The following is a 23989-nucleotide window of genomic DNA, read 5'->3' as shown; positions in this document are numbered from 1 at the left end:
TATCTAACTGGCTACACTATGGAAGGATACATTCTCTGGGAACGAAGGAAATCTTCTAATTGTCCAATTCACTTATACAACGCATCTTTAATAAATGCCTTAAACACTACATAGTAGACTAGACAGGATTTGGAACTGGGAAAAAAAAAAAAATCCCAGACTTCAGCAGTATAGTTTTGTGACCCTAGGTAATCCGGTTAACCTGAGCTTCAGCGTCCTCATTTGCAAAATGAAAATAATAATATTCTCACCGAGCAGTTGCAAGAGTAAAGTGAAATCAAGTGAAAGTGCAAAACAAATGACAGTAGTTGTTACACATGGCAAAATGGCCCAAACCATGGTGGTTTTCAGGGCTTTTGAAAACTACAGGCAATTCAAAGTCAGTAAAATGAGATAGAAAACATCCACGCATTTAAATTATCTTAATGGTCAGATAAACACAAGTAACTATTGTAGAAAAAGAATACAGGATTTAGATCTTCCAAGCACTAATCGTGTATTCTTTCCAAAAGACGCTGGGGCGGGGGGAGGGGGGGTGGATTTTACTTACACATGGTTTCGAACAATAACTTGCTTTAAACCAAGAAGTAATTACTGGCAACAGTTTGCAAACAACAGCATTTCAGCAGGCAGTTCCTATTTTCAGTAAAATGTGCAAGAAACTATAAGCAAGGTTTAATATATACGCAAACCTTGTCTTTTAATTTTAAAAACACCGCTGAAGTTTTGGGAGGAAACCATAAAGGGAAAGAAATCGGACTTGGGTAGATCAAAGAACCTGGTGCTCACATGTACCCTACGGCTATACATTATACACAGGAAAAGGAGGAGGGACCCAAGGAGGCGGTGGTGACTCCTGTGCGTGGTCTATTAATTCACATTTTGCTCTCTTCTGTTCACATCCTGCAGGGACTCCACCCAGAGCAACCGAGCGAGGGGGTGGGTGGGACTCACCCAGCCTAGCAAATAACAGTCCCAGAAACCGAAACGGATTCGAGGTGAATTGGGAAAACACGGCTCCCCAGAAAGAGGGGTGGAGAAGGGGCGCGAGGGGAGACCTTTCTTTGGGCTGAGGAGATACCTCCGGCCTCGCTGCCTCCTGGGGGCACCCCCTCCCCTCAATCGCCACCAGTTCCCTCCTGCCCTACACAGGGGAGGAGGAAGGCACCGTACACAGAGCGAGGCCCCTCATCCCGGGGACGTGGGCGGAGAACACACAAGTATTCCTCCGAGATTCTAAAAGAGAAACTGAGGGGCGGCAACCTGAGAGAGGCGGAGGAGAGGGGGAAAGGAAACTGACTGCAGAGAGGGGGACCCATGAGACGGTGGCAAGGAACTCAGTAGGTAGCCTGAATGGGCTGGCGCCCCAGTTAAGAAGGGCTACCTGTTGCACGGAACTGGCCCTGCTGAGGCGGAGAGCGAAAAACCCCAGAGACCGTACCTTGGTCTCCAGGGCCAGTGGGATCTCAGCTCTAGCGCCTGCGGGGCCCCACCCTGAGAAGCCTTGGCTGCAGATACAGTGATGAGAGACACCGACAGAAAGAAGCGGGAGGCGGCCGACTGGAGCCGGTCTGGCCCGCTCCCGCGGTTAGTCACTCACATCTGATACTCGTCTATCGCCTCCACCAGCTGGCCCCAAGAGTCGAAGTCGGCGCCTCTCCTAAAACTGGCGCCCCAGCGCTGCAGCAGACTTCGGGTCACCTCCGACATGGCCGGTCCCCACCCCGTCCCCTCCCGCCCCTACCCCAGCAAGGCCGGGCTCTAGGGCGCCATCCTCCCCGGGCCTGGCCCCGACATTAACAGGGCCAAGAGGAACCGCTACGGCCACCGCCACCACCCGCCAAGGAGCCGCCCAAGCCCATTTGCCGCCACAGCCAAACTTTGCGGCTCTGAAGCGGCCGCCCCGCCGAGGCTCCGCCCCCGAGGCCCCGCCTCGTGTTAGGTTGAGGCCGCCCCGCTCCACCGAGCGGCCGCCATTGTTATTGAGGCATTCTTCCTCGGGGTGGGAGGCCCGGCCATCTCTGCTCTTTGTCTCTGGAGGAGACCGCAGCTCAACAGGAAAGACTGTGTTGGAATATCTAAGAAGGGGCTGAGGAACGGAGTGTTTTAAGGGGACTGCGACAACGCGGCAGCCTCAACCCAAGAGCGGCGCGCACTGCCGCCTCGGTAGCTGTCATGGCCGCCCTGACCACGTGATCGGCTCCCGCAGGCCTGGTTTCCGTCGCTCAAATTCGGTAATCCGGGCTCTGCGACTCCCTCCCTTTCTCGTTTGCGGACTCGGACACTGCCTTTCTTCCCTCTGGAGGGGTGCTGTACAGACATCGAGAAATCCGGTAAGTATGTCATGAGGATGGGCGTTTCCCAGTACTATCCCTACCCCTGTCGTCTCCCCGGAGTCCCAAGCAGTAGGGTCAAGGTTTTTACACAGGTTCCATAGACTCCCGGATAGTGGTCCCCAAAAGTCTCCTTCAAGTGTTTCAAGGCACTAGAAGGAGACTTTTGGGGACCACTATCCGGGAGTCTATGGAACCTGTGTAAAAAGTGCCTTGAAACAAACGAGAGAAAGAAATTCACGTTAGCCCCACGAATCAATGGTATTAACAGCTAGATTCACAGAATCGCCTTGCCCGCGTCTCCACTAGCAGTTGGGGGCGGGGGGAGGGTCTTAGAGCTACATAGGAGTTTGTTTAGGCACCTTCTGCCCGCCTCTCCCGGGTAGATAGTATCGGCTTTCCACGAAAATGCCTGTTCAGGAGGGGCACGCTAAGGTGTGCGCCTGCGCAAGGTCTTAACGGCGTTAAACCGGACGGGGCCCGGGAGGAAGAGGCTGGGTGGTAAACAGGAAGTGGACGTTGGGAGCTCGGGGGCGGTAGGTTCGTCGCGGGACCTAGGGTCTCCGGAGTGGAGAACCCTTGTCGGTAATCGGACTCTTCCTGTGGCAGCGGGTTAGGAGGCAGCCTCGATCCGACTGTTGTGCTGGTGGCTTCAAAGGCACCCTTCCTTGCACCTGCAGGTGGGTGTGTCGTCCTTCTACCCCGCCCTTCGAATTCTTGAAAACTGGAGTGCGGGTCTTTGACCGGACAGATTAGGCAGGGGTAGAGAACACGGTACTTGCCGTCTTCGGTCCTGAAGTAAAGATATACAGAACTTAAGACATTTTCATCCAGGACGTGGGAGGCCGCCTTAAAAGAGTATTTCACAGTCAAGTGTACTGTATGCCATTGTCTCTGGGAGGCTTGGTTTATATGCACGGAGATGCAGTATTAGTTTACTTAGGTTATAAAGGAGATTTACGTGGATGATATTTAGAAGGTTATATATTTTTGAAGGACTTGTTAAATGTTTTGAGTTACTCAAATGAACTTGCTCAATTTTTCATTGAATACACAGTGCGTTTCCTCATCCTTAAATAGCTGGTGCTCTCCAAAGCCGGTTTTGCCATGAATAAATATGGGAAGGGAGGTACATAAAGTAGATATTTTTTACACTGTACAGCTCACGTTTTTTTCCCCGATAAGAAAAATCCATGGACAACATTGTATATAATGCTTTCAAATTAATTAAATCTTACCGATTTTGTCTCCCACTTCCCGAAATCTAATTGCCATATTTAAGTCTTCAACTACACCTTCCTGTATTATCTTCACTATCTTCCCAAGGACTTTTAAGCAAGTGACACACTCCTTTTTTTTTTTCTTTTTTAACCTGAAAGGTGTGGAAGTTAATTTTTTTAAGTTGGCATTTCACTTAGGTAGTTTTTTAAATGTTTTGGTTTTTAAGGATAGACATTGTTTTTTTTTAACTTATTGAAGTATAGGTGATTTACAGTGTGTTAATTTCTCCTGTTCAGCAAAGTGACTCAGTTATGCATATATACATTCTTTTTCATATTCTTTTTCATTATGGTTTGTCACAGGATATTGAATATAGTTCCCTGTGCTCTACAGTAGGATCCTGTTGTTTATCCATCCTGTATATACTAGTTTGCATCTGCTAATCCCAAACTCCCAGTCCTTCCCTCCCCTACCTGCCCTCCCCCTTGTCAACCACAAGTATGTTCTAAGGATAGATATTATTATTATTTTATTTATTTTATTTTTTACCAACAAAACTGAGATTATTAGGGACCAGCAGAGAAATCACAATCAGCGATATGCAAAGATGGGTGACCATAAGCAAATACAGAGAACAAGAAAGGGGAACATGCTTTTATAGGGAAAAGGGGAGAGTTGGGAGGGGCTGTAATAACCAGAGAGTCCATTGGAGGAACCTGGGCGTCCAGAGTATGGAGGCTTCTCATTGGTTGGCCTGCTACAGTCTGACTGGCTGAGCTGCCATGGATGGAGAGAAGTTTTCTTCTTCCTTCTGATAGTAACCTAGAGGTACCTTCCTGTCAGAGATGTAGGTTTACTTCTCTCCTGTTAACTGAGGTCTCCTAGCGGGACCTGAGAGCTCCCCCTACAGGCCTGTCCCAACTCCAACTCTACCTGAGGTTTCTTCAGTTACACATGCTAAATATGTTCATAATTCGGCCATTTTTTTACCATTTTAAGGATAGATATTATTGATCAAGTATCATGTGGGGTTTTTTATCATGAAAATATTGATTCATATTAACTATTCTGTGGAAAGTATATTTATTATAGAACACATGCTACAGCCAATCGGTTGGCATCAGCAATATCATGTGGGAGACACAGTTAATTTAAAACCTATTTCTGTCCAGTAATCTTAGCAGTCTAAATAAGGGTCACCATTTGAACCTCTTTCGGAATCACTTTCCTCTGCTCCTGTGCTCTTCTCATTCGCAGCTGTCCAACCAAAGTCAAGTACTACGCTCCTCAAAAGTGTAGTTTGGGGACCAGAAGCATCAGCATCTCAGGTCCTACCCCAGACTGTTGAATTAGAACCTGCATTTTAACAAGAAGCCCCCACCTCCTGCCCCGATGTGATTTTTTTTTTTTTTTTTTTTTTTGCGGTATGCGGCCCTCTCACTGTTGTGGCCTCTCCCGTTGAGGAGCACAGGCTCTGGACGCGCAGGCTCAGCGGCCATGGCTCACGGGCCCAGCCGCTTCGCAGCCTGTGGGATCCTCCCGGACCGGGGCACAAACCCGTGTCCCCAGCATCGGCAGGTGGACTCTCAACCACCGCGCCACCAGGGAAGCCCCCCCGACGTGATTTTTATACACATTAAAGTTTAAACGTTACTGCTCCAATATATTCAACATTGCAGTTACTGTGAGCACATTTACAAATGCTGTTTTTTTAATAGGCCTGATCTAAACATAGGCTGCTACATAAAAAGAAATGAAATTGAGCTATTTGTAATGAGGTGGATGGACCTAGAGTCTGTCATACAGAGTGAAGTAAATCAGAAAGAGAAAGACAAATACTGTATGCTGACACATATATATGGAATTTAAGAAAAAAAAAATGTCATGAAGAACATAGGGGTAAGACAGGAATAAAGACACAGACCTACTAGAGAATGGACTTGAGGATACGGGGAGGGGGAAGGGTAAGCTGTGACAAAGTGAAAGAGCGGCATGGACATATATACACTACCAAACGTAAGGTAGATAGCTAGTGGGAAGCAGCCGCATAGCACAGGGAGATCAGCTCGGTGCTTTGTGACCGCCTGGAGGGGTGGGATAGGGAGGGTGGGAGGGAGACGCAAAAGGGAGGGGATATGGGAACATATGTATATGTATAACTGATTAAATTTGTTACAAAGCAAAAAATTAAAAAAAAAGGCTGCTATAAACAGACAGTTAAAACAAGATTGATGTATGGCAGTGAAGCATTTTATTTATGTATATGTCTGTTTTATATGTTTTATATTAAAATGTATATATCCTGTAGTAATTTTCTACTTTTACTTTAAAAAATATTTTAATATGATTTACATTGCTCATTAAATGTTTTATCTTTAATTTTTATACATTTGTTTTTTGTCAGTAGGAGAGAATGACACATTGGTTTCATAGGAACCCATTAAAAGCCACAGCTCCTGTCACTTTTAACTATTATGGCGTAGTCACTGGCCCTGCTGCTTCAAAAATTTGCAGGTAAGTTTGTCAGTCTCCACAAGTATTGATTGAGCCACCCATGGATACAAGGTACTTTTTTAGGGTCATGCACAATGCAGAAGTATGTAACACACTGTCTCTAACCTTAGACTCCTTATAAACTTATAAATGACATGTGAAAAGTTAAATCATAGATTATTTAAACTGGGTCCTCAAGTTTAGGTCAGTGAATGAGTCCCAGAGAGACTAAACAGTCACAATTAAAGAGTTAAGCTATATGTTACAACAGTACAAGAGACTCCACAAAGTCATATATGGATATTGTTCATTGGCCAGCTAGTAAATTAATTGAGTTCTGAGCAGGGAGAGGTCCCTATGACCTGAAATGGCCTTCAGAGTGTTCAGTAGGAGAGAGGACTTGAGCTGGGGTTTAAATGCATTGTATGGCTTAGATCAGGGGTTGCCAGACTGTGTCCTGCAGATTGGCCCAATGATTGTTTTCATAAATAAGTTTTTATTAGAACATAGCCCCCCCCCCCCCCCACTTATTTACATATTGTCTATGGCTGCCTTTCCTCTGTACAGTAAGATTGAGTATTCCCAGGGGAGACTTTATGACCTACTAGGCTTAGAATATTTATCTTCAGGCCCTTTGCTGATCCCTGACTTTGATAGTAAGAAGGGAGAGGAGAAAGTCATTCCTGTTAGGTAAACCTTTGTTCTAGGGAGTATGAGTAGAGCAGTTTAACTGGCACAAAAGAGATAGATGCAAGAGAGATTTCGAAGGAGACATCAACTGGCCAGATGTCTCATTTGCTCTGGAAAGTTGAAAAGGATTCATTTAGTCTATGAGATACAGAACCTAGATGATCAAGACATTGGTGGTACCAGTAAAGGAAAACCAAGAGAATTGCTACTTTTTGTGAAAAGAAGTAATTGAAGCAAAAAGTTGATCTAGACTAGGGGTCAGCAAACTTTCTGTAAAGGGCTAAATAGTAAATATTTTAGGCTTTGTGGGCTACACACAGTCACTATTGGATATTCTTCTTTGTTCATTTTTGCAAAATTAAGCTGTGGGCCGTATAAAAACAAGTTACAGGTTGTAGTTTGCCAACGCCTAATCCTAGACATTGGTCCCAGCTTAACTGTTTTATCTGTAGCATTGGGCAAGTCTCTTACTAATTACTCATCTGTAAACTTACTCATCTGTAAAATTAATAACCTAAATTAGATACTTCTAAGGTACACTTTTCTCGAATTCTGTCATTTTAATATGAATATAATTTTCCGCAAGTTGGTTTGCAGGTGATGATTGAATGCCACTTGGAAATAGCTAGCAAAGTATTCAAGTCTAGAATAGGCCTTAAGGATTAAAATTCTGAGGACTTCCCTGGCGGTCCAGTGGTTAAGACTCTGCACTTCCAATGCAGGGGGCACGGGTTCAATCCCTGGTTGGGGAACTAAGATCCCACATGTTGTGTGGCATGGCCAAAAGGAAAAAAAAAGAAAACAGATTTTTTTCCGAGTCCAAGAATTACCCCTCCCAGCTTTTAATTAAATAACTCAACAATGACAGATTCATAAGGTAGCCCATCCCATTTTTGGTCAGCTGTATATAGTTGTTACTATATACTTTCTTGGAATCAGCCTCCTTAGAGCTGGTACCAATAAACATTCCATCTAGACCATTCAGGTTTAAGTTTGTGCTCCTTTCTAAACATCAGTGCTACTTACAGTCCTTCTAAATCTTAAAATATTTGAAATGTTAGTATTACTTCACTCGACAAAAATATTTGAGTATATGCTTTATCCCAGACACTAAGTTCTGGGTATACAGTCCCTACTGTCTTGGTGCTTACAATTTAAATTTAGTCTTTAGTCATTTACACCCAACTGTCTTTAGTCATGGTCCATGTAATATGATTTCTGGATCCCTCACTAAGCAAGTTGCCTTCTGAAAGAAGATGTGTAACTGGAACAGGACAAAGTTAGAGCTGATAATGTAGATCTAGGATTAGATGTAAAGTTATACTCGTAGATGAGACCTCAGAAGAGAGAAGAGCAGAAAGCCAAAGACTGAACGTTGCTGGAGGTGGGAATATGAAGGGGACATGGAAGAAGATAGAGAAGGAACTTTTAGAGATAGGAGAATCTGGAAAATTTGGCGTTATTGGAATCAAGGGAGAAAAGAATTTCGAGAAAGAAACAATAAATGTCTGCAACATTTATTGCTGTAGAGAAGCAAAGGAGAATGGAGACGAGGGAGCAGTTTTAAAATGACTAGTGGCCACGTGTTTTTGCATGTTTGTGTGTGTGTTGTATTATAGAATGCAATTTTAAAATATGGTTTTGTACTTAAGTACATTTTGACATAATGTCAAATTTTGAAATTTTAAGGGGAAATTATGTACAAATGTTAAATTTCCATTTTTCAAAAAACTTCTATTGTGAACTGGTCAGATTAATTTACTTATTCGTAATTCTTTCCTCCCGTCTTAAAAGCTTGTGTTAGTTTGATTTTTTTAAATTAAAACTTGCTGTGTATTTTTATTATATAATTGTATTCATGATTTGCTCCTTTAGTTGGACTGAGTTTATTTTAGTACAACTTCTAAAACAATTATTACTAGAAATTTCACTTACCTCCAGTGTTAGTCCTAATTAAATTCATTCCTGTATACTTAGTAATATCTTAGAGGAGGGTGTGTGTGTGTGTGTGTGTGTGTGTGTGTGTGTGTGTGTGTGTGTTTAAGCTTTTACAGTTGAAACTTTTAAGCCACTTTTACATAGATTCATTGTAATACAGCTTACTTAACGTTGCTATCTCTTTCTGTCTCATTTAAGTGACTTGAGATCATCTAGAGCACGACTGCTTGAATTGTTCACTGATTTGAACTGTAATCCACAAATGATGAAGAATGCAGCAGATTCATATTTTTCACTTTTACAAGGTTAGTTAGTTAAATCAATTTAAGTTTTTAAAAGTCAACTATGTAGAAGTTCATATTTGATTCTTAGACTTTTCAAATTTGAATAGTTTAGTCTTCTAGGTTATATTCTTCAGTATGCTTGAGTATCAGAAATGTGAAAATGTAAAGGTAGTATGTGTTCTCTCTAACATTTTGAAAATTAAATGTGTGCGTATTTCATATTATGTTACCTTAGGAGAAGGGGATAGAGGGGCTGGGAGTTTCATTCGGGTATCTGAAAAAGTCATTCTCCGAAAAATGTTCTAAACAGACACGTGATATTTCCTGTAAAACTGAAAATGTTTTCTACCTTTTTATAGGTTTCATTAACTCATTGGATGAATCTACCCAAGAAAGCAAGTTACGATATATTCAAAATTTCAAGTGGACTGATACATTACAGGGACAGGTTCCAAGGTAAGCAGCACCAACAGTACTAAATTCAAGCCATTTTTGTAACTGTTTAGCTAGTGATTAACTCATAGCCTCTGTGTGGAAGAAGTAAAATGTAAGTCTGATCAGCATTTTGCCTTATCAGGAAATTAATGTAAAACTTTTGACCTAAACTCCTAATGCAGTCTATTAAGTACAAACAGAATTTGTTTCTTCTGGACCAAATCATTTTTGAGATAATCAATATAAATGTTAACTAGATTGAGCAGCCTTGACTTTTAATAACACACAAAGAATGGTTTGGGAATTTGAAACCCAAACCTAGATTTTGGTCTTTGCCTCCGTCCAAGCAGAGCAGAACTTTGCTTTCTCCACTACTTTCCTTTTCTGATGGATAGTTCAGATGTCTCTGGTCAATCTCCTTCTTTCTCTCTTTCTCCCCAGTTCCACCCCAGCTCCATACTCTTGACTGACAGTACTGTATTTGTTTTCTTCCTAATTTCACTGTTTCTGCTCTTTTTAAAAGCTTCCCCTCAGAACTTTCTCATCGTTCACTTGAAACTAGTTAGATCTAATTGTAACAGGAAACTGATCATAATGGTGCTAAATTTTTAACTACTTTTTTAATTTTTTAAACACCATTGGGTTGTTTAAATAGTCATATATCTTGATCTCAGTTTGCTTTAGAATTAACCATTTTATAAAATCAGAAGGGAAGGAAATGGGGATTGCCAAACACCCAGGGCAGGCATTACAGTGGAAGGAGTGTGGACTTTGGATTCATACACACGTAGATCAGCCTCAGAGCTTCTCCTGTGTGAACATCTGCTTCCTCAACTGTATGTTGGGGTTACAGGTATAGGGCTTTTGTGAGGAACAAAATAGGAAATTTTGTATTAAGGGGCTGATATAATGCCAGGCATTAATAGACATTCAATAAATGTTAGTTTCCTTCCTTCCTTCCTTGGGAATATTGTATATAATAGAATTCATAAATTGGGTAGGAAGTTGTGGACTGTGGGTCCTTTCCAAATTTTAATATTCTGAGATACCAAGGTTTTCCAAGTAAGTCCTCATTTTCTGTTTTTCTTTATGTTACCCCTTCGTACTTCATCTAAAATGAAAGAATATTTTCCTTAAAAACTTTTTTTAAAGAATCAAACCTCTACCATTGTTACATTACAGAACTTTGGCAGATTCTAAAGTGTTTTGTATTACATGAATTTGGCACTTTTCCCCACCATGCTAAATTTTCATTCCTTGTGACAGCATTTCTCAGCATAGTTTTATGAGACAGTGAAGAATTACGTGATAAGGGCCTTAAGTTATAATGTTGAGTATTCAGTACATCTGAGATTTTTAAGTTATTTAATCCTTGATTGCTGCTTACTCAATGAAAAGTGTGCTGTGAGTATATCTTCTGAAAAGTATTTTTTCAACTGTATACACTCTTAACTACTACCTAGATGTGGTACAATAGAAATGGAGTGTTTGGGAGCAAGGCAGATTGAAATAAACGAAGGGTAAACAGGAGAGAGTTATTCATGAGACTTCATAAAAATTAGCAAAACTATCTTATTATTTAAAGGTAAAGTTATAAATTAGATATACTGCTTAGATCACCATTACTAGAATTACTAGATGTAATTAGTAGATGTAATTCATTGGAAAGTTCCCAGTGCTGAAAAGCATAAGCCGTTAAGCTATGCATTAAATTTTTTTGGTATGGTAAACTGTTTTAAGAAGTTTGTTCATAACTGTCATATTTTTGTATGTTATAATGTATATTAAACAGGATAGTTTATAAGGTATTTTTGAAATACATGTTTTGTAACAAATCTTTTTTTTCTTAATCTAAAAAGTTTCCATGTCTCTATTCCTTCTAAGTTGGAGGCAGCAATTAAATAAAAAATACAAAGCAGAATCGTGATTCTAGTTTCTTCCCTTTGGGTAATTTTTCTGTATCTTTATTAGTATATGTGTAATAAGGGTATTACTTCAGGTTTTTTACTTCATCATTTGAGATAAGTGAGATAATGTGTATAAAGAATTTTCAGGGTCTCATCAGAACAACAGTGAATAAAAATATCTTATTTGCTTTGTGAGCTTTTTGCCATCTTTGTGTCATGTTTAGTTATAGAATCTGAAGGAAACAAATAAGATATAAAGTGCACTTATTTTTGAGACCTTTCTCTTTGTAGTATACTAATTGGCTTGGAATTCAGAATCTTCTACAGTTTCACATCAGCTTGGCTTTTTGCTCTCCTCCTCCTCGATTTCCCTCTATGAACTGGCAACTTCAATCAAGCTAGTTGGGTTACTGCCACCAGAAAAATCTTTATCCTTTCTTGTGCGTTAACAGCATCATTCCCTCATCTGGGATGTCCTTCTGCTTCCCTTCTAGCCATCTTTCAAGGCACAATTCAAACTCTGTTTATATCATTAAGCCTTCTTTAACCATTCTAGCCTGAAATGATCTCTCCTCTGAAATCCATTTTCTTAAAATGTGGTGTAAGAATCACCTGCTCCAGAATCAACTGGATACTTGTTAAAAATGCAGATTCCGGGCACTTCCCAGACTTTCTTTGTGGGATAAGTTCCAGTAATCTGTATTTTTAAAACTATTCAATGTACAGTAACCTTTGGGAACTACTATTCTCATGTTTACTATTATGAAGTACATCGTGGACCGTTATGTTTAGTCATTCAGTGTTAATTGTGTGTGTGTGTGCTTGTGTCTTACCTCCCAACCTATATTAAACACAAGGACTCTTCATTTTTTCAGTTAGCATTTAGCTCTTTATGATTTTGTGTAAGATGTATAGCAGGCTTCGTATAGAGATGTCTCAGTCATTGACAGTACTTAATGATCATGTTTATAATTCTAGTGCCCAGCAGGATGCTGTTTTTGAATTAATTTCCATGGGATTTAATGTAGCTTTATGGTATACCAAATATGCTTCAAGACTGGCTGGAAAAGAAAAGTAAGTTAAAAGGGGAGGGTTATGTGCATATGTATTATTTTTCAAACATGGAGCTTCATTATTAAAAAGTCTAGGCTACTGATAAAAGGTATCACTTCTAATAAATGTAAGGTTGCCTCATAAAGTTAATATTTTAAGTATCAGAATTATGGAGCCCACAGTTAAAAGGGAAAAAATTTTTAATAATCTTGTCATGGGGGTGGTCTTTCTGAATAAAACCCCAAACCAAGAAAAGCGTTGACTATTTGACCACATAAAGTACCATAAACAAAGTTAGAAAACAAATGACAGATTGGTCAAAAAAGTTGCAGTGCATATGACAAATTGTTTTTATAATGCTTTTACAAATCAACAGGGAAAAGATCAACAAATCGAAAATAAACAAAGGACATAAACAGGCAATTCACAGAAAAATACAAAGCCTTATAAGTATGTGAAAGATGTTTTGAAGGAGTAAGGAACTGTGAAATAAAATGAGATACAGTTTTTTGGGGTTTTTTTGGGTTTTTTTGAGATACATTTTTTATAATAGTACAACTGGATATTAGCAATATGAAACTGGCAACTACCAACTGTGATGCACCTGAACATGGGAATAATATGCAGCCATTTAAGAATGGAGTTGAATTGTATGTGCTGATGTAAAATTGTCTCTGAAGTAATTTAGGTGATTAAAACAAGAGCAGAGTGGTGAATGTTGTGTATGTATGTGTTTTTTAAGTATGTGCATGCATTAAATGTATATTGATTTTTATGCTTGTTTATGCACAGAAGATTATCTGGAAGGAAAAACAAGAAGCCTTTGTCCAGACCCCTAAACAGGAGCTCTCTTTTTCACTTGTAGTATCTTCTCTTTGGATATTTTTCATGTGCATTTGTTAGTTTTTTAAGTGTCAAAAGGAAGAAAACGTAGTGAAAAACACAAATGACTAACTTCTGTGGTTTTATAAGAATGTATTAGTTGTTGGTTTTAATACCAGAAACGGGATTCATCCTGTAACTAATGTAACCACTATCTTTCAGCATAACAGAGGATGAAGCAAAAGAAGTCCATCGAAGCTTAAAAATTGCAGCTGGGATTTTTAAACATTTAAAGGTAAAATAATAATAATAAAATATATTCTTAATGCTTTAATTCTTGAATAATTTTTATTTCATTCTTTGCGGGGTGGGGTGAAGGAATTATTTCATCATGTAGAAAGAACTATATGTGTTCTGTTTCCCTTATGTTAAGTACCTTGTTGATGAGTGCAGCCAATTACAGAATATTAAGTGTTTCCACTTCAGAAAATCATCAGTGAATTTTACAATTAGACGATGCAAGTGGTACTTCACTGCTTATTTTTCGGTCTCTTCTGAAAAGATGAGAGAAAACAAAGCACAAAAATTGATAGTTCTGAGCATTTCTCCTTGCTGTATGCAGCAGTTGCCAGGAGCAATCATGGTTCTGCAAAACCAAATTTTCTGAGTATATTCTCTGTATTTCAGTGAAAATGCCAGCGGGGCAATCAGTACACACTAGTTACATTAAATTGCCTGGAGACGTGATGAGAATTAGGGGAAAGACTAACATATTTTCCAACCAGAATTACCCCCACCCCATTCTAATTAAACTACTATTTACTGAAGGCTCCTGGAGGCCAGTGTTGCATTTTCTCATGATAAGATAGTTTTACAGTGATGAAAAAGCTGTGATCCTGAGTGAGCTACAGAACTGTAGTCTTCCTTATATCTACTATTATTAATGTGAATGAACAGTTCCGGCTGTCATGCAAAAGGGAAATTTGGTTTCCGTTTCAGTTAAACATTTTCTAAGTTAAGAATATGACTTGCATATCTAAGCAATTTATTATGACCCAAATTTTGCTCTTGAATTTCTTATTTTTACAAAAATTTATAAAAAGCTTTAAAAGTTTTAGTGTACAGGAACTTTTATTCTCTGTAAGCTTAACATTGCTCTGTTTTACACAATCTTTCTTTGTACCCTGAATTTCTGATAAATCCCCAAATTGAATATCTCATAACTTCAGTTTTCTTTCTAACAGCTGAGTTAAAATAAAATTTGGCTTCTTTGTTTTATTTTTCTGTTTGTTTTTCTTTCTCAGGAAAGTCATATCCCAAAATTAATTACACCCGCAGAAAAGGGGAGGGATTTAGAGGCACGACTCATAGAAGCTTACATTATCCAATGTCAAGCCGAAGCTCAAGAAGGTATCTTAAATATTGTAAGATTTTTTTTAAGAAAGTCTATATTGGCGTTTAGTTCTTTTTTAAAAAATCAGAATTAGCCGGAATTGAGTTTCAGGATTTGAGAAATTTATAGTGAGGAATTTAAAAAATTGATTCTTACCTTTAGCATTTGCCTTCATTTTTCATTAGCTGGAAAAGGCCTTACAGTTTAATAATTCTTTTTAAGAGGATTTTGATTTCACGCCATTTCTGGTAGCATAAAATTAAGTCTATAACTCATCTTTCTCCCCACTCTACCTTGCTCATTTCTTTTCTGCTTCCACTGTTTGGCTTACCTTGAAATCTTTGCCTTTCAGTGGCAGGAAATAAATGAAGACTTATGTGAAAACAATAAAGAAACTTTGTTGGCTTTTGTTTTTCTTTATTTCAAACTCCAGTGCCCTGGAAGTATTTGTTTCCTCTTACATCATGCGATTTTGTAGTAGGGGTTTTCTGTGATTAGTAATTGGCTAGTGATTTATTTAAGGAAGTGGTATCAGAACCAACAAGCTCAGTGTTTTCTGCTTGTTTATGTTTGCATTTTCTGTAGCTTACTTTTTACGTTAAAACTTTTAACAAACTGTATTAAAATCCCAAATAGTTATCAGACTGTCTTTTGCTATTATAATTGAACTTACGGTAAATGCAAGTGAACTTAATCATACATTCACTTCATTGTGCTTTGGTTATAGTAACAATTGCTCGAGCAATTGAACTGAAACATGCTCCTGTACTAATTGCTGCCCTGGCATATGAAACAGCCAATTTCTATCAAAAAGCTGGTAAGTTCTATTTTTAGTCTTTAGATTTTCACATTAAGCTCTTGGCTTAGTAGGGAACAAGCAAAGCAAAAGGACTCTCAGGTTGTTTCATCTTTTGCAAAGGTGTAGTAATAGCTGCATTATTTTATTAATCTTGTTTAAAAGAAAATAAAAGAATTAGAGCTGTTCACGGTTAATATGCTCCGTAACTTCTAGTGAAAAGGACGATGCTATCCTTTTTAACCAGTTACATCTAATAATTAAACAGCTGTTTTTCTTTTGAAATGTTTTTGGTCTTTATAACAACCTTGTAGTTACTATCCTTATTTAGACAAGAAACTGAAATCCAGAGAGTTAACATAAAACTAAACTGTAATTTAACTGCTAGCAGGTGGGAGGCTGGGACTAGCACTCAGGTCTTCTCCTTAACTATTATTCTTTTCAGTCACTTATTTAGGAAACATGTATATGTTTCTATTTATGACATGGTTACTCTTTTAGTTGCTGGGTGTACAGATTCACAGTCTAGGGAAGGAGACAAACATGTAACCACATTATTATAGCATGAAATAAGGTGTGGTTACAGGGGTGAAATAAAAACCTAAAGGATCTGGGCATGCTAGAGAAGGCTTTCTAGAGGAAGGTGGTGGTTTAGCCTTATTTTGAAATAGAAATTCTAGGTTTGCTGGGATGCTTTAGCATATGGGAAGAGTAGAACATTCTGTAGTATGTACAGAGATTAGAAAGAACTTAGCACATTCTGGGACTGTGAGACATGTTTTAGCTGAAACAGGGTGAGAGCTAGGAGCAAAGGTTACGAAAGTATGCATATGTGAGGCTATGAATTGGTCTGTAAGCCTGTCTAAGAAGTTTGGCCTTCATTCGGTAGGTATTTGGGACCCCTTAAAACGTATAGTAAAGTTAATCTGACTTGACTGGACTTGAATTTAAGAAAGGTCCCTATCATTGCAAGATGAGAAATGGGCTTACTAGTGAAGGAGTAGTAAGCTGACTCTACTTAGACTATAATCATTTCTTCCTAAGTACTATGGAAGAAATGATGAAGGTTTTGACAAAGATAGCAGAGTAGGAAATGGAGAGGAAGAAATACATCCCAAAGGTGTTCGGCAGGATATATGAGCATGTGTGTTTTATACAAGATGCAGGGATGGGGTGGTGGATGAGGGTTAGGAGAGTATCCTTGCTTCTGACTTGGGTGACTAGACTACTCTTGGCATTGCTGTATTATGAAAAAGGTTGGAAAGAGATACTGTAATAGTATTCATATTTACTTTGAAGTTTTTAGTCATTGCTATTTTTATCATTATCTCAAACTTGAATTGCATTAACCATGAAATCAAAATAAATAAATTAATTAAATAAATCACTTTAAATAAAGCAAGATTTTTAAAGTGTAAATGTTTGAGTTTTAGACTTGAATGGCATGCTGCTTTTAGCATCTGAACACATAAGCTATAAGTCTCCTAGTGAATCAGGGTGAAATTATATTTTGCTTTTTAAAATGTAACTTTAGATCATGCTTTATCCAGTTTGGAGCCTGCGTACTCTGCTAAATGGAGAAAATATCTTCACTTGAAAATGTGTTTCTACACAGCTTATGTAAGTATTTTTAGCCCAGAAACAATGTAAACTACTCTCTCTCCAGCCCCTCGAGCACCAGTTCTGTCATCTTGCCTGACTCCTCGTTAGCATTTGACAGATAAGGGACAGCTCGCAGGAAATGTTCCCTGATGGTCAGTGCAGCCGTTGTGGAGTAAAGCGAGTGGAAGGAGATGATGTGGAGCTGGGTTATAGCAATGGAATTACTGTGATTCAAACCCGCTTTTAAGCTGGAACCTTCTGCAAACTTCATGAGAGTTCTCTCGTTTCATCCTGTTCACTGAGAAAGATATTTACTAATGCTCATCTTAAGACTTACCCATACAGTGCATCACCTGGGTTGGTGAAGAATCATAAATAAGATTTCTTATACCTTATAATCTGCTTTCAAACACACTGCATAAGACCATGTGCAATCCCTGCATTGATGGTAGACATTTAAAGAATAAGCATGTTCTACTCCAGCCTGGTAACATTTTTCTTAAGACCTGTTTAGTCCTTAACCTGAAATCCTCCCTCCGTCTCCCTCTGCATTAGCACACTAATTTCCCTCCTTTATCCCCTCTGCCCTAATTTTTTTTTTTTCTTTTTGCTGTATGCGGGCCTCTCACTGTTGTGGCCTCTCCCGTTGCGGAGCACAGGCTCCGGATGCGCAGGCCCAGCGGCCATGGCTCACGGGCCCAGCCGCTCCGCGGCATATGGGATCCTCCCGGACCGGGGCACGAACCCGTATCCCCTGCATCGGCAGGCGGACTCTCAACCACTGCGCCACCAGGGAGGCCCTCCTCTGCCCTAATTTTAAAAACAGGTTTCAGCAAATAGTTTTTGCTCTCAGTCCATGGTTAGAAGGCTAGTTTGGCTCAAGGCTTGACATAATTCCACTTTATATACCAACAGAGATGGGGGAAGCTTATTCAAGTAAAGAGATGTAAGGGACTGCATTGATACTTCAAACAATGGACAAAGGCATTTCTTTGTCTGATGCATATAGAAAACGATGATAGTGGAAAGCATCATTTGAGGAGAGAATGAATAAAAATGTGTTTCTTTTATCAGGCTTATTGTTATCATGGTCAGACTTTGTTGGCTAGTGATAAATGTGGTGAAGCAATCAGGTCTCTTCAAGAGGCAGAAAAATGTAAGTATTCCTGCCAGAATATTAACTCCTCTTTTAAATACTAATGTTTAATCATAAAGGGAATGGGCAGTTAAAAGAGATTTTGGCAGAGTTCATGAAAGGGAATGAGAATCAGTGAAGTAATTGGAGAAAAAAAAAGTGCTTCGAAAACCTAGAACTTGTAGAAAATACCTACCTACCCCTTATACTGTTGTTGGTAGTGCTCTTATACTAGTTAAAGAGCATCTCTGATTAATAGCCTTTTTAGTATAAATAATCAATAATTGTAATCAAATGACTGTATATCCCTTTCACATGCAGTTTATGCAAAGGCAGAAGCATTATGCAAAGAATATGGAGAAACCAAAGGCCCTGGACCAACAGTCAAACCTTCAGGACACTTGTTCTTTAGGAAACTTGGAAATCTTGTGAAGAACACCCTTGAAAAATGTCAGAGAGAAAATGGATTTATGTGAGTACAGCTCAGTATGATTTTAGTAATCGGTATAGTATGTGCAGTTGGCCCTCTGTATTCTGTGGGTTCCACATCCGCAATTCAACCAACCGCAGATGGAAAGTATATGGGGGGGGGGAGGGAGGGGGGATTCTAGAAAGTCCTTAAAAGCGAAACTTCAATTTGCTTCAGGCCAGCAACTACTTACATAGCATTTACATTCTGTTAGGTATTATAAGTAACCTAGAGATGATTTAAAGTTTACGGGAGGATGTGCGTAGGTTATATGCAAATACTACTTCATTTTATGTAAGGGACTTAAGCATCTGTGGATTTTGGTATCTGCCGGGGTCCCAGAACCAATCCTCCGAAGATACCGAGGGACGAACGTATTTATAATGTTTAAATAATAGTATTGTTTTAATAATATCACAGTTTGTTAGTCTCTATTCCCATACATTTTATATCAAGTTGCATTGAAGTTGAGCATTAATCTTCTATTTAAATTGGTGATAGAATTCACTTGTGTTAGACATAACTTTTATTCTGCTTTTGATGATAACATATAAAAACAGGTTTAAAAATTCAAACATGAATTAACATATAGTTCACTTCTACTGTCCTAACTCTCTCTTACCTTTGTTTCCTGCCATTCCTTCTCTGCGTGTTATATATACATACCTTCTCTTGGCATACTCATCTCATTCTGTTTTCAGCCATGTATAGAGCAGGGAAATTAATTTTCTGTCAGTTCTCTCTAGGCCTGTCAAGCAGCTTTCCATTATTAAATCAGTGTTGTTCAAACTGTAGATCAGTACCTATGGAGGTTGTAGAATTAATTTTGTCCGTGCTTTTTGTCTCTTGCATTCTTCCCTTTATATTCTGCATCTGGTCATGCTGAGCTCTTTCACATCCTTGAACGTGCCAAGTTTAACTTTTATCACTTCCTTTGGAAAGCATCCCTGACCCCCCAAGTCTGCCCCTCTTTTAACTGCCCCTCTTTTGTGTTCTCACGGCACTCTACATCCCTCATAGCTTCAGTTACATTGCACAGTTGTTGACAGGGCTTCTTGACTTTGTCACCTACTCATCTGTAACCTGCGTGAGACAGGAAATTGTTCTCTATGTAATTCATCATTAAATTGTCATTTCCTTGCACAGGGTCTTGGACGTAAATAGACACTCAAATAGTTAACAGATAACTGAATGAATTGCTGTTTCCATTGCTTTTTGCAGTTACTTTCAAAAAGTTCCAACAGAAGCCCCACAACTGGAACTCAAAGCAGTTTATGGTCTCGTAGAACCTGTACCTTTTGAATTTCCTCCTACAAGCGTGCACTGGACACCAGAAACCTTGGCTGCTTTTGATCTCACCCAGAGACCCAAGGATGACAGTGTACGAGATTGGGTTTTTTCCATTCATTCACGAAACTTTAAAAAGAGAACTCAGACTTCACGGTTTGATATTGTCCTCTGTTTAAATAGATGCATATATTTGTCTAAATGTTAAATTAGCTAATTACAGTGCTTGGTGTAAAATCTGAACTCTTTCAGATGTAAACCTCTAGGTGCTAATTGTCTTCTGATTTTTTACATAGTTGACTGATGTTGTTTTCATCACATTATCTTGCCTTTTTACAATTCGTCAGAGCCTCCTTTAAGAAGAGTGTGGGAGGACAGGTCTAAAAAGGATGGCTCATCCATGTTTATATTGCTATAGCAATGCTGTTTTTGATTTAGCATAGTGCATGGTATTTGAAGATTTGACCTAATTTCAACATGCTGTGACATCATCCAGGGGTAAAATTAGACTGGTTTTATTCATTTATATCTAAGTACATCTTAGTGTACTAAACCAAATGGTAGATTAAGTGGAAATTTCGAGGTTTGGCTACCAAAAGAGAGGGGGCCAGTGAAAAAAGGGATGGGAATTATTTTGTAGCCATAGCTCCTTCCTTGAAATTTTTTTTAATATAATTTCCTACCCATACTAAAACCCCATTATTCCTTAAAATAACATTTTTTTCATCCTGTTCAGCCTCTTAAATAATGTCCTAAGAGGTAGCCTGTTACTGTCACAAGTAATCTTCAAACTTGAGGGTTCCATGTGCACAGGTTGATGGCTCAGTTTCTCCCTCCTCAGAAAGAGTAAGAGTACCATTAGCTTGATTTTTGCCTACCCATCCAGGTTTTCATCTGCACTGAAATGTTGCTTTCCTGTTATGTCTTTAATTGAATTGGTTTGTATGTAGCTTCTGGCACAGCTTTGTTAGTCTCCGTGCTGTGCATTTTAGTATATCATCTTTATATTAGTCTGAAGTGGAATAGATCTAGTGTTTGTTTTCCAGATCTTAGTTTATGTACTTACACTGTATTTTTCTTTCTCCATAGGCTAAACCCAAACCAGAAGAAGTGGTGAAACCTGTGAAAGAACCAGATATCAAGCCTCAAAAGGACACTGGGTGCTACATCTCCTAAAATACATTGATACAGTGTGCACTTTGAATTTTCTTCCAGCTAAGATAAACCATGGAACTTCATCTTTCTTGAAATGATTTCTCTGAAGCCTATAGATTAATTCAGTACATTCAGAGGGAATCTGCCTTCAGTTTATTTGTTCTTGATTTTTAACACAGTGGAAATGTTTCATGCTTTGTTTTTAAACTCCTTTTTAATCAGGACAACCTGTGAAAATTTTTTATTGTGCTTCTAAAGGGCATATTTGGGGGTTGAGTTTTTCTTCCTGAACTCTGGGTAGTAGTAAGTTTCAGGTTAATACACTATAGGGCAGAATCATGTGGTTTCAGGTGTGTTTTTCTATCTTCACAAAAAAAAGTTTATTTTCCTTCCTCTTATTTGATACCAGAAGAATGACAGGAGTCAGTTTTTAACAGACAAGGTTTTTTACCCCTCTCTGTTATGTCAGTTGTAGCACAGACTTGTTATCTTCTGTGTCAGTTACCTTTTGTGGTTGAGGAAAAAAAAATCACTTTTAGTTAAAGATCAAAAAATCTTCATACCAAATCCCTTATACATGTTAGAATCTATAATTTACTTACAAATCAGTGTTTATAGGTATGTTGAGACCATTTAAGAGCTTACTCTTATGCTGATAGCCCTGTACTTCATTTCAGTCTCAGTAAGCAAACCTACAATATTTTTTAAAGTACTTTTTTCTAATGGATTTTTTACTTAGGAGACAGAACTTGGTAACAGCTCTTAGTATTTGTGTGAGAAGACAGAGTGAAAATGTTTTTGCAGAAGTCAAATAATGCATGATGAAAAGAAAGAACTTTAAGCCTAAATAAGATCGGTTGTCCTGAATTACACTGGTAAATCTCTACTACTTTGTTACAGAAGTTAGAGTAAAATGCCTTTGTTGCCTGATTTCAGTGTACATGGTTTTTATATAGTTTTCTAATACACTTATCCTGTCAGAATTATATTGCTTTAGGCCAAAGGCCATAGCAGAAACTTAGAGAGCAAACAGGTACAGTATATCTTAAAAATACCTTGTAATATTTGAAATAGTTTAGTATATACACAAACCTGGGAAATAGTGGATACATAATACTTTAACAAAAAAAATCACACGTAGGTTTATCTTCTTTTGATTATTCTCCTGGGGCATCACCTAATTTTTCTCTTATAAATGACACATTGGTTCAAATAATAGAAGTAGTAATAGTAGGGTATGTTGAGAGCTTACTCTGTGCCAGGCACTGTGCTGAGCACTTACATAGATAAACCTTTGAATCCACACAGCAATTCTGTGAGAAATAAGTAAAATCTGCATAAAGTATTGAGATAGGAATAAACATTTTCTTATGAAAAATAGATTATGCCTATCTGAATATTGTGTTCAAATAAATGATTACTTAAATCATAGTTTATACTCATGGGAAAAAAAGCTACATAGAATGAGTGAGGTGTTTTTTTTTTGATATATGGAAATGCTAATTACTCCTTGCTGTATAACATTTAATATTTGAAGCTGCAGTTTTCAGAATAAGTGGAGTAATAACTGAACAGACATTTATTTTGTTGTTTATTGAAAAAACACTTCAATCTCCCTGTATTTTTGTGCTCTATGCCATTTACTGACAAAACTTTAAACCGTACTTGACGTAAGCTTATTACTCTTGGCCTGTAAGATCTATTTTAGAAACTAGTGCTTATTAGTTACTAAATTTTCACATTTGAAAATTTAGTAACTAGGCTAAATTTATTGACACAATATGTGTCCATTTCACATATTGACATTTTTATGGGTCATACTTCCATATATGGAATGAAGACATGTAATATGCTCGGTGCTTCTGTAAAGTGCAATAAATACTGGTATTACGTTTAATCAATAATTGGCAACTTTAAGATAAGCAGATAGTAAATATTCTGTTGACTCAACAAAGGTGACACTTTGACTAACTATCCCATTATATATAATATTCTTTGGAATCGTGTTCGAAATTTGGGGAAGTTAATAAATGTAAAGAAGTTGCATGAATGTCATAGATGTAACTATTTGTGTTAACTATTGCATACTTAGTTTAAACCAGATAACGACAGCTAACATATCCTGCTAAAAGTGTTGTTAATATACTGAATTATCTTTTTATTTATGAAAATAAAAGTGATTCTACTTCCAATTACATTGGAATTTTTATTTGTTTTTCAATAAATATTTTTATGTTTATTAAGCCAGTAACAAGGTTAACACAATGTAAAGTCATATTTCTTCACAGTTGTATTTTAAAATGACAGATGCATTTGCATCAGTTGTTTTATGCTACATGAATTCATTAAATACTCAACGCTCCTTGACCTATTTGGTTTCTACTTATGCTTATTGGTACTTACTACCTTTTAATCTTGAAGTAGGGTTTCAATCAGCCTGCATATATTTTTATTCACAGTATTATCCAGCATGCTGCAGTCTTGTATACGGTGGTGAGCTAAGCTAGAGACCTTATCATTATTGCTGTACAGTACTCTGCAGAAAACTTTGTACTTTGGAAACTTTGAGGTAGCATTTTCAGTACTATATAAATGTACTCAAATAAAATCATATTCAGAAATATTTCCTTATCTTCTAGAGTAATCATGCTTTAGAAAATGAGGCATTTTTTGTCTCGATATGTGCATAAAAATAAACTTGTGTCATTTGGTTTACTATACTTTTGTATCTAAAGACTTTAATCTGATATTTGAGTAATTTGCTTCGAATATACATTCTTGTTTTAAAAAATGTTTTTGTAGTAAACTAAAGGGATTAAAATAGTTAATCTGGAGGGGGCGCCTACTCTGAATTATAGAACAGAAAGCGGTGTTGGATTATACTTACCCAAAAGGCCAGAGCAATCACTTAATGCGATTCAGCGTATCTGATGACTGTGATGTGCTTGAGGTGGGTGTAAGCTCATAGCTCCCTCT

The 23989-nt window shown here is 38.2% G+C and overlaps 2 protein-coding genes across 5 annotated transcripts in view; one reads left to right on the top strand and one right to left on the bottom strand.

The window, feature by feature from the left end:
• AIDA (axin interactor, dorsalization associated) overlaps nt 1-1884 on the bottom strand; it is a 41785-nt gene extending 39901 nt beyond the window's left edge. Inside the window, exon 1 of one of the 2 annotated variants that reach the window (XM_060091415.1) lies at nt 1601-1884. In XM_060091415.1, coding sequence (XP_059947398.1) covers nt 1601-1710 — 110 coding nt within the window. In that variant the 5' untranslated portion in view covers nt 1711-1884. The remainder of the gene's footprint in view (nt 1-1600) is intronic. The other variant, XM_060091414.1, reaches the window with a different exon arrangement.
• Nucleotides 1885-1996: 112 nt separating this feature from the next.
• Nucleotides 1997-23205, top strand: BROX (BRO1 domain and CAAX motif containing). 3 transcript variants are annotated; one of them, XM_060091412.1, is made up of 13 exons: nt 1997-2333; nt 5959-6068; nt 8874-8980; nt 9319-9415; nt 12280-12375; nt 13399-13471; nt 14481-14586; nt 15297-15386; nt 16900-16985; nt 18042-18123; nt 18424-18574; nt 19793-19952; nt 20948-23205. In XM_060091412.1, exons 2-13 carry the CDS (start codon nt 5968-5970, stop codon nt 21032-21034), a joined length of 1236 nt encoding a protein of 411 aa, XP_059947395.1. In that variant the 5' UTR covers nt 1997-2333; nt 5959-5967; the 3' UTR covers nt 21035-23205. The 3 variants fall into 3 exon arrangements, with proteins under 3 accessions (XP_059947395.1, XP_059947394.1, XP_059947396.1); XM_060091411.1 differs by having other exon boundaries at nt 1998-2333; nt 5962-6068; XM_060091413.1 differs by lacking the exon at nt 1997-2333 and adding an exon at nt 2853-3013 and having other exon boundaries at nt 5962-6068.
• Nucleotides 23206-23989: the final 784 nt, after the last annotated feature.

The sequence above is a fragment of the Mesoplodon densirostris genome, chromosome 2 (genome assembly GCF_025265405.1).
Source record: "Mesoplodon densirostris isolate mMesDen1 chromosome 2, mMesDen1 primary haplotype, whole genome shotgun sequence".
In the NCBI taxonomy this organism is placed as follows: Eukaryota; Metazoa; Chordata; class Mammalia; order Artiodactyla; family Ziphiidae; genus Mesoplodon; species Mesoplodon densirostris.
The sequence above is the reverse complement of the archived record's forward strand: the minus strand, read 5'-3'. Positions and strand labels throughout refer to the sequence as shown.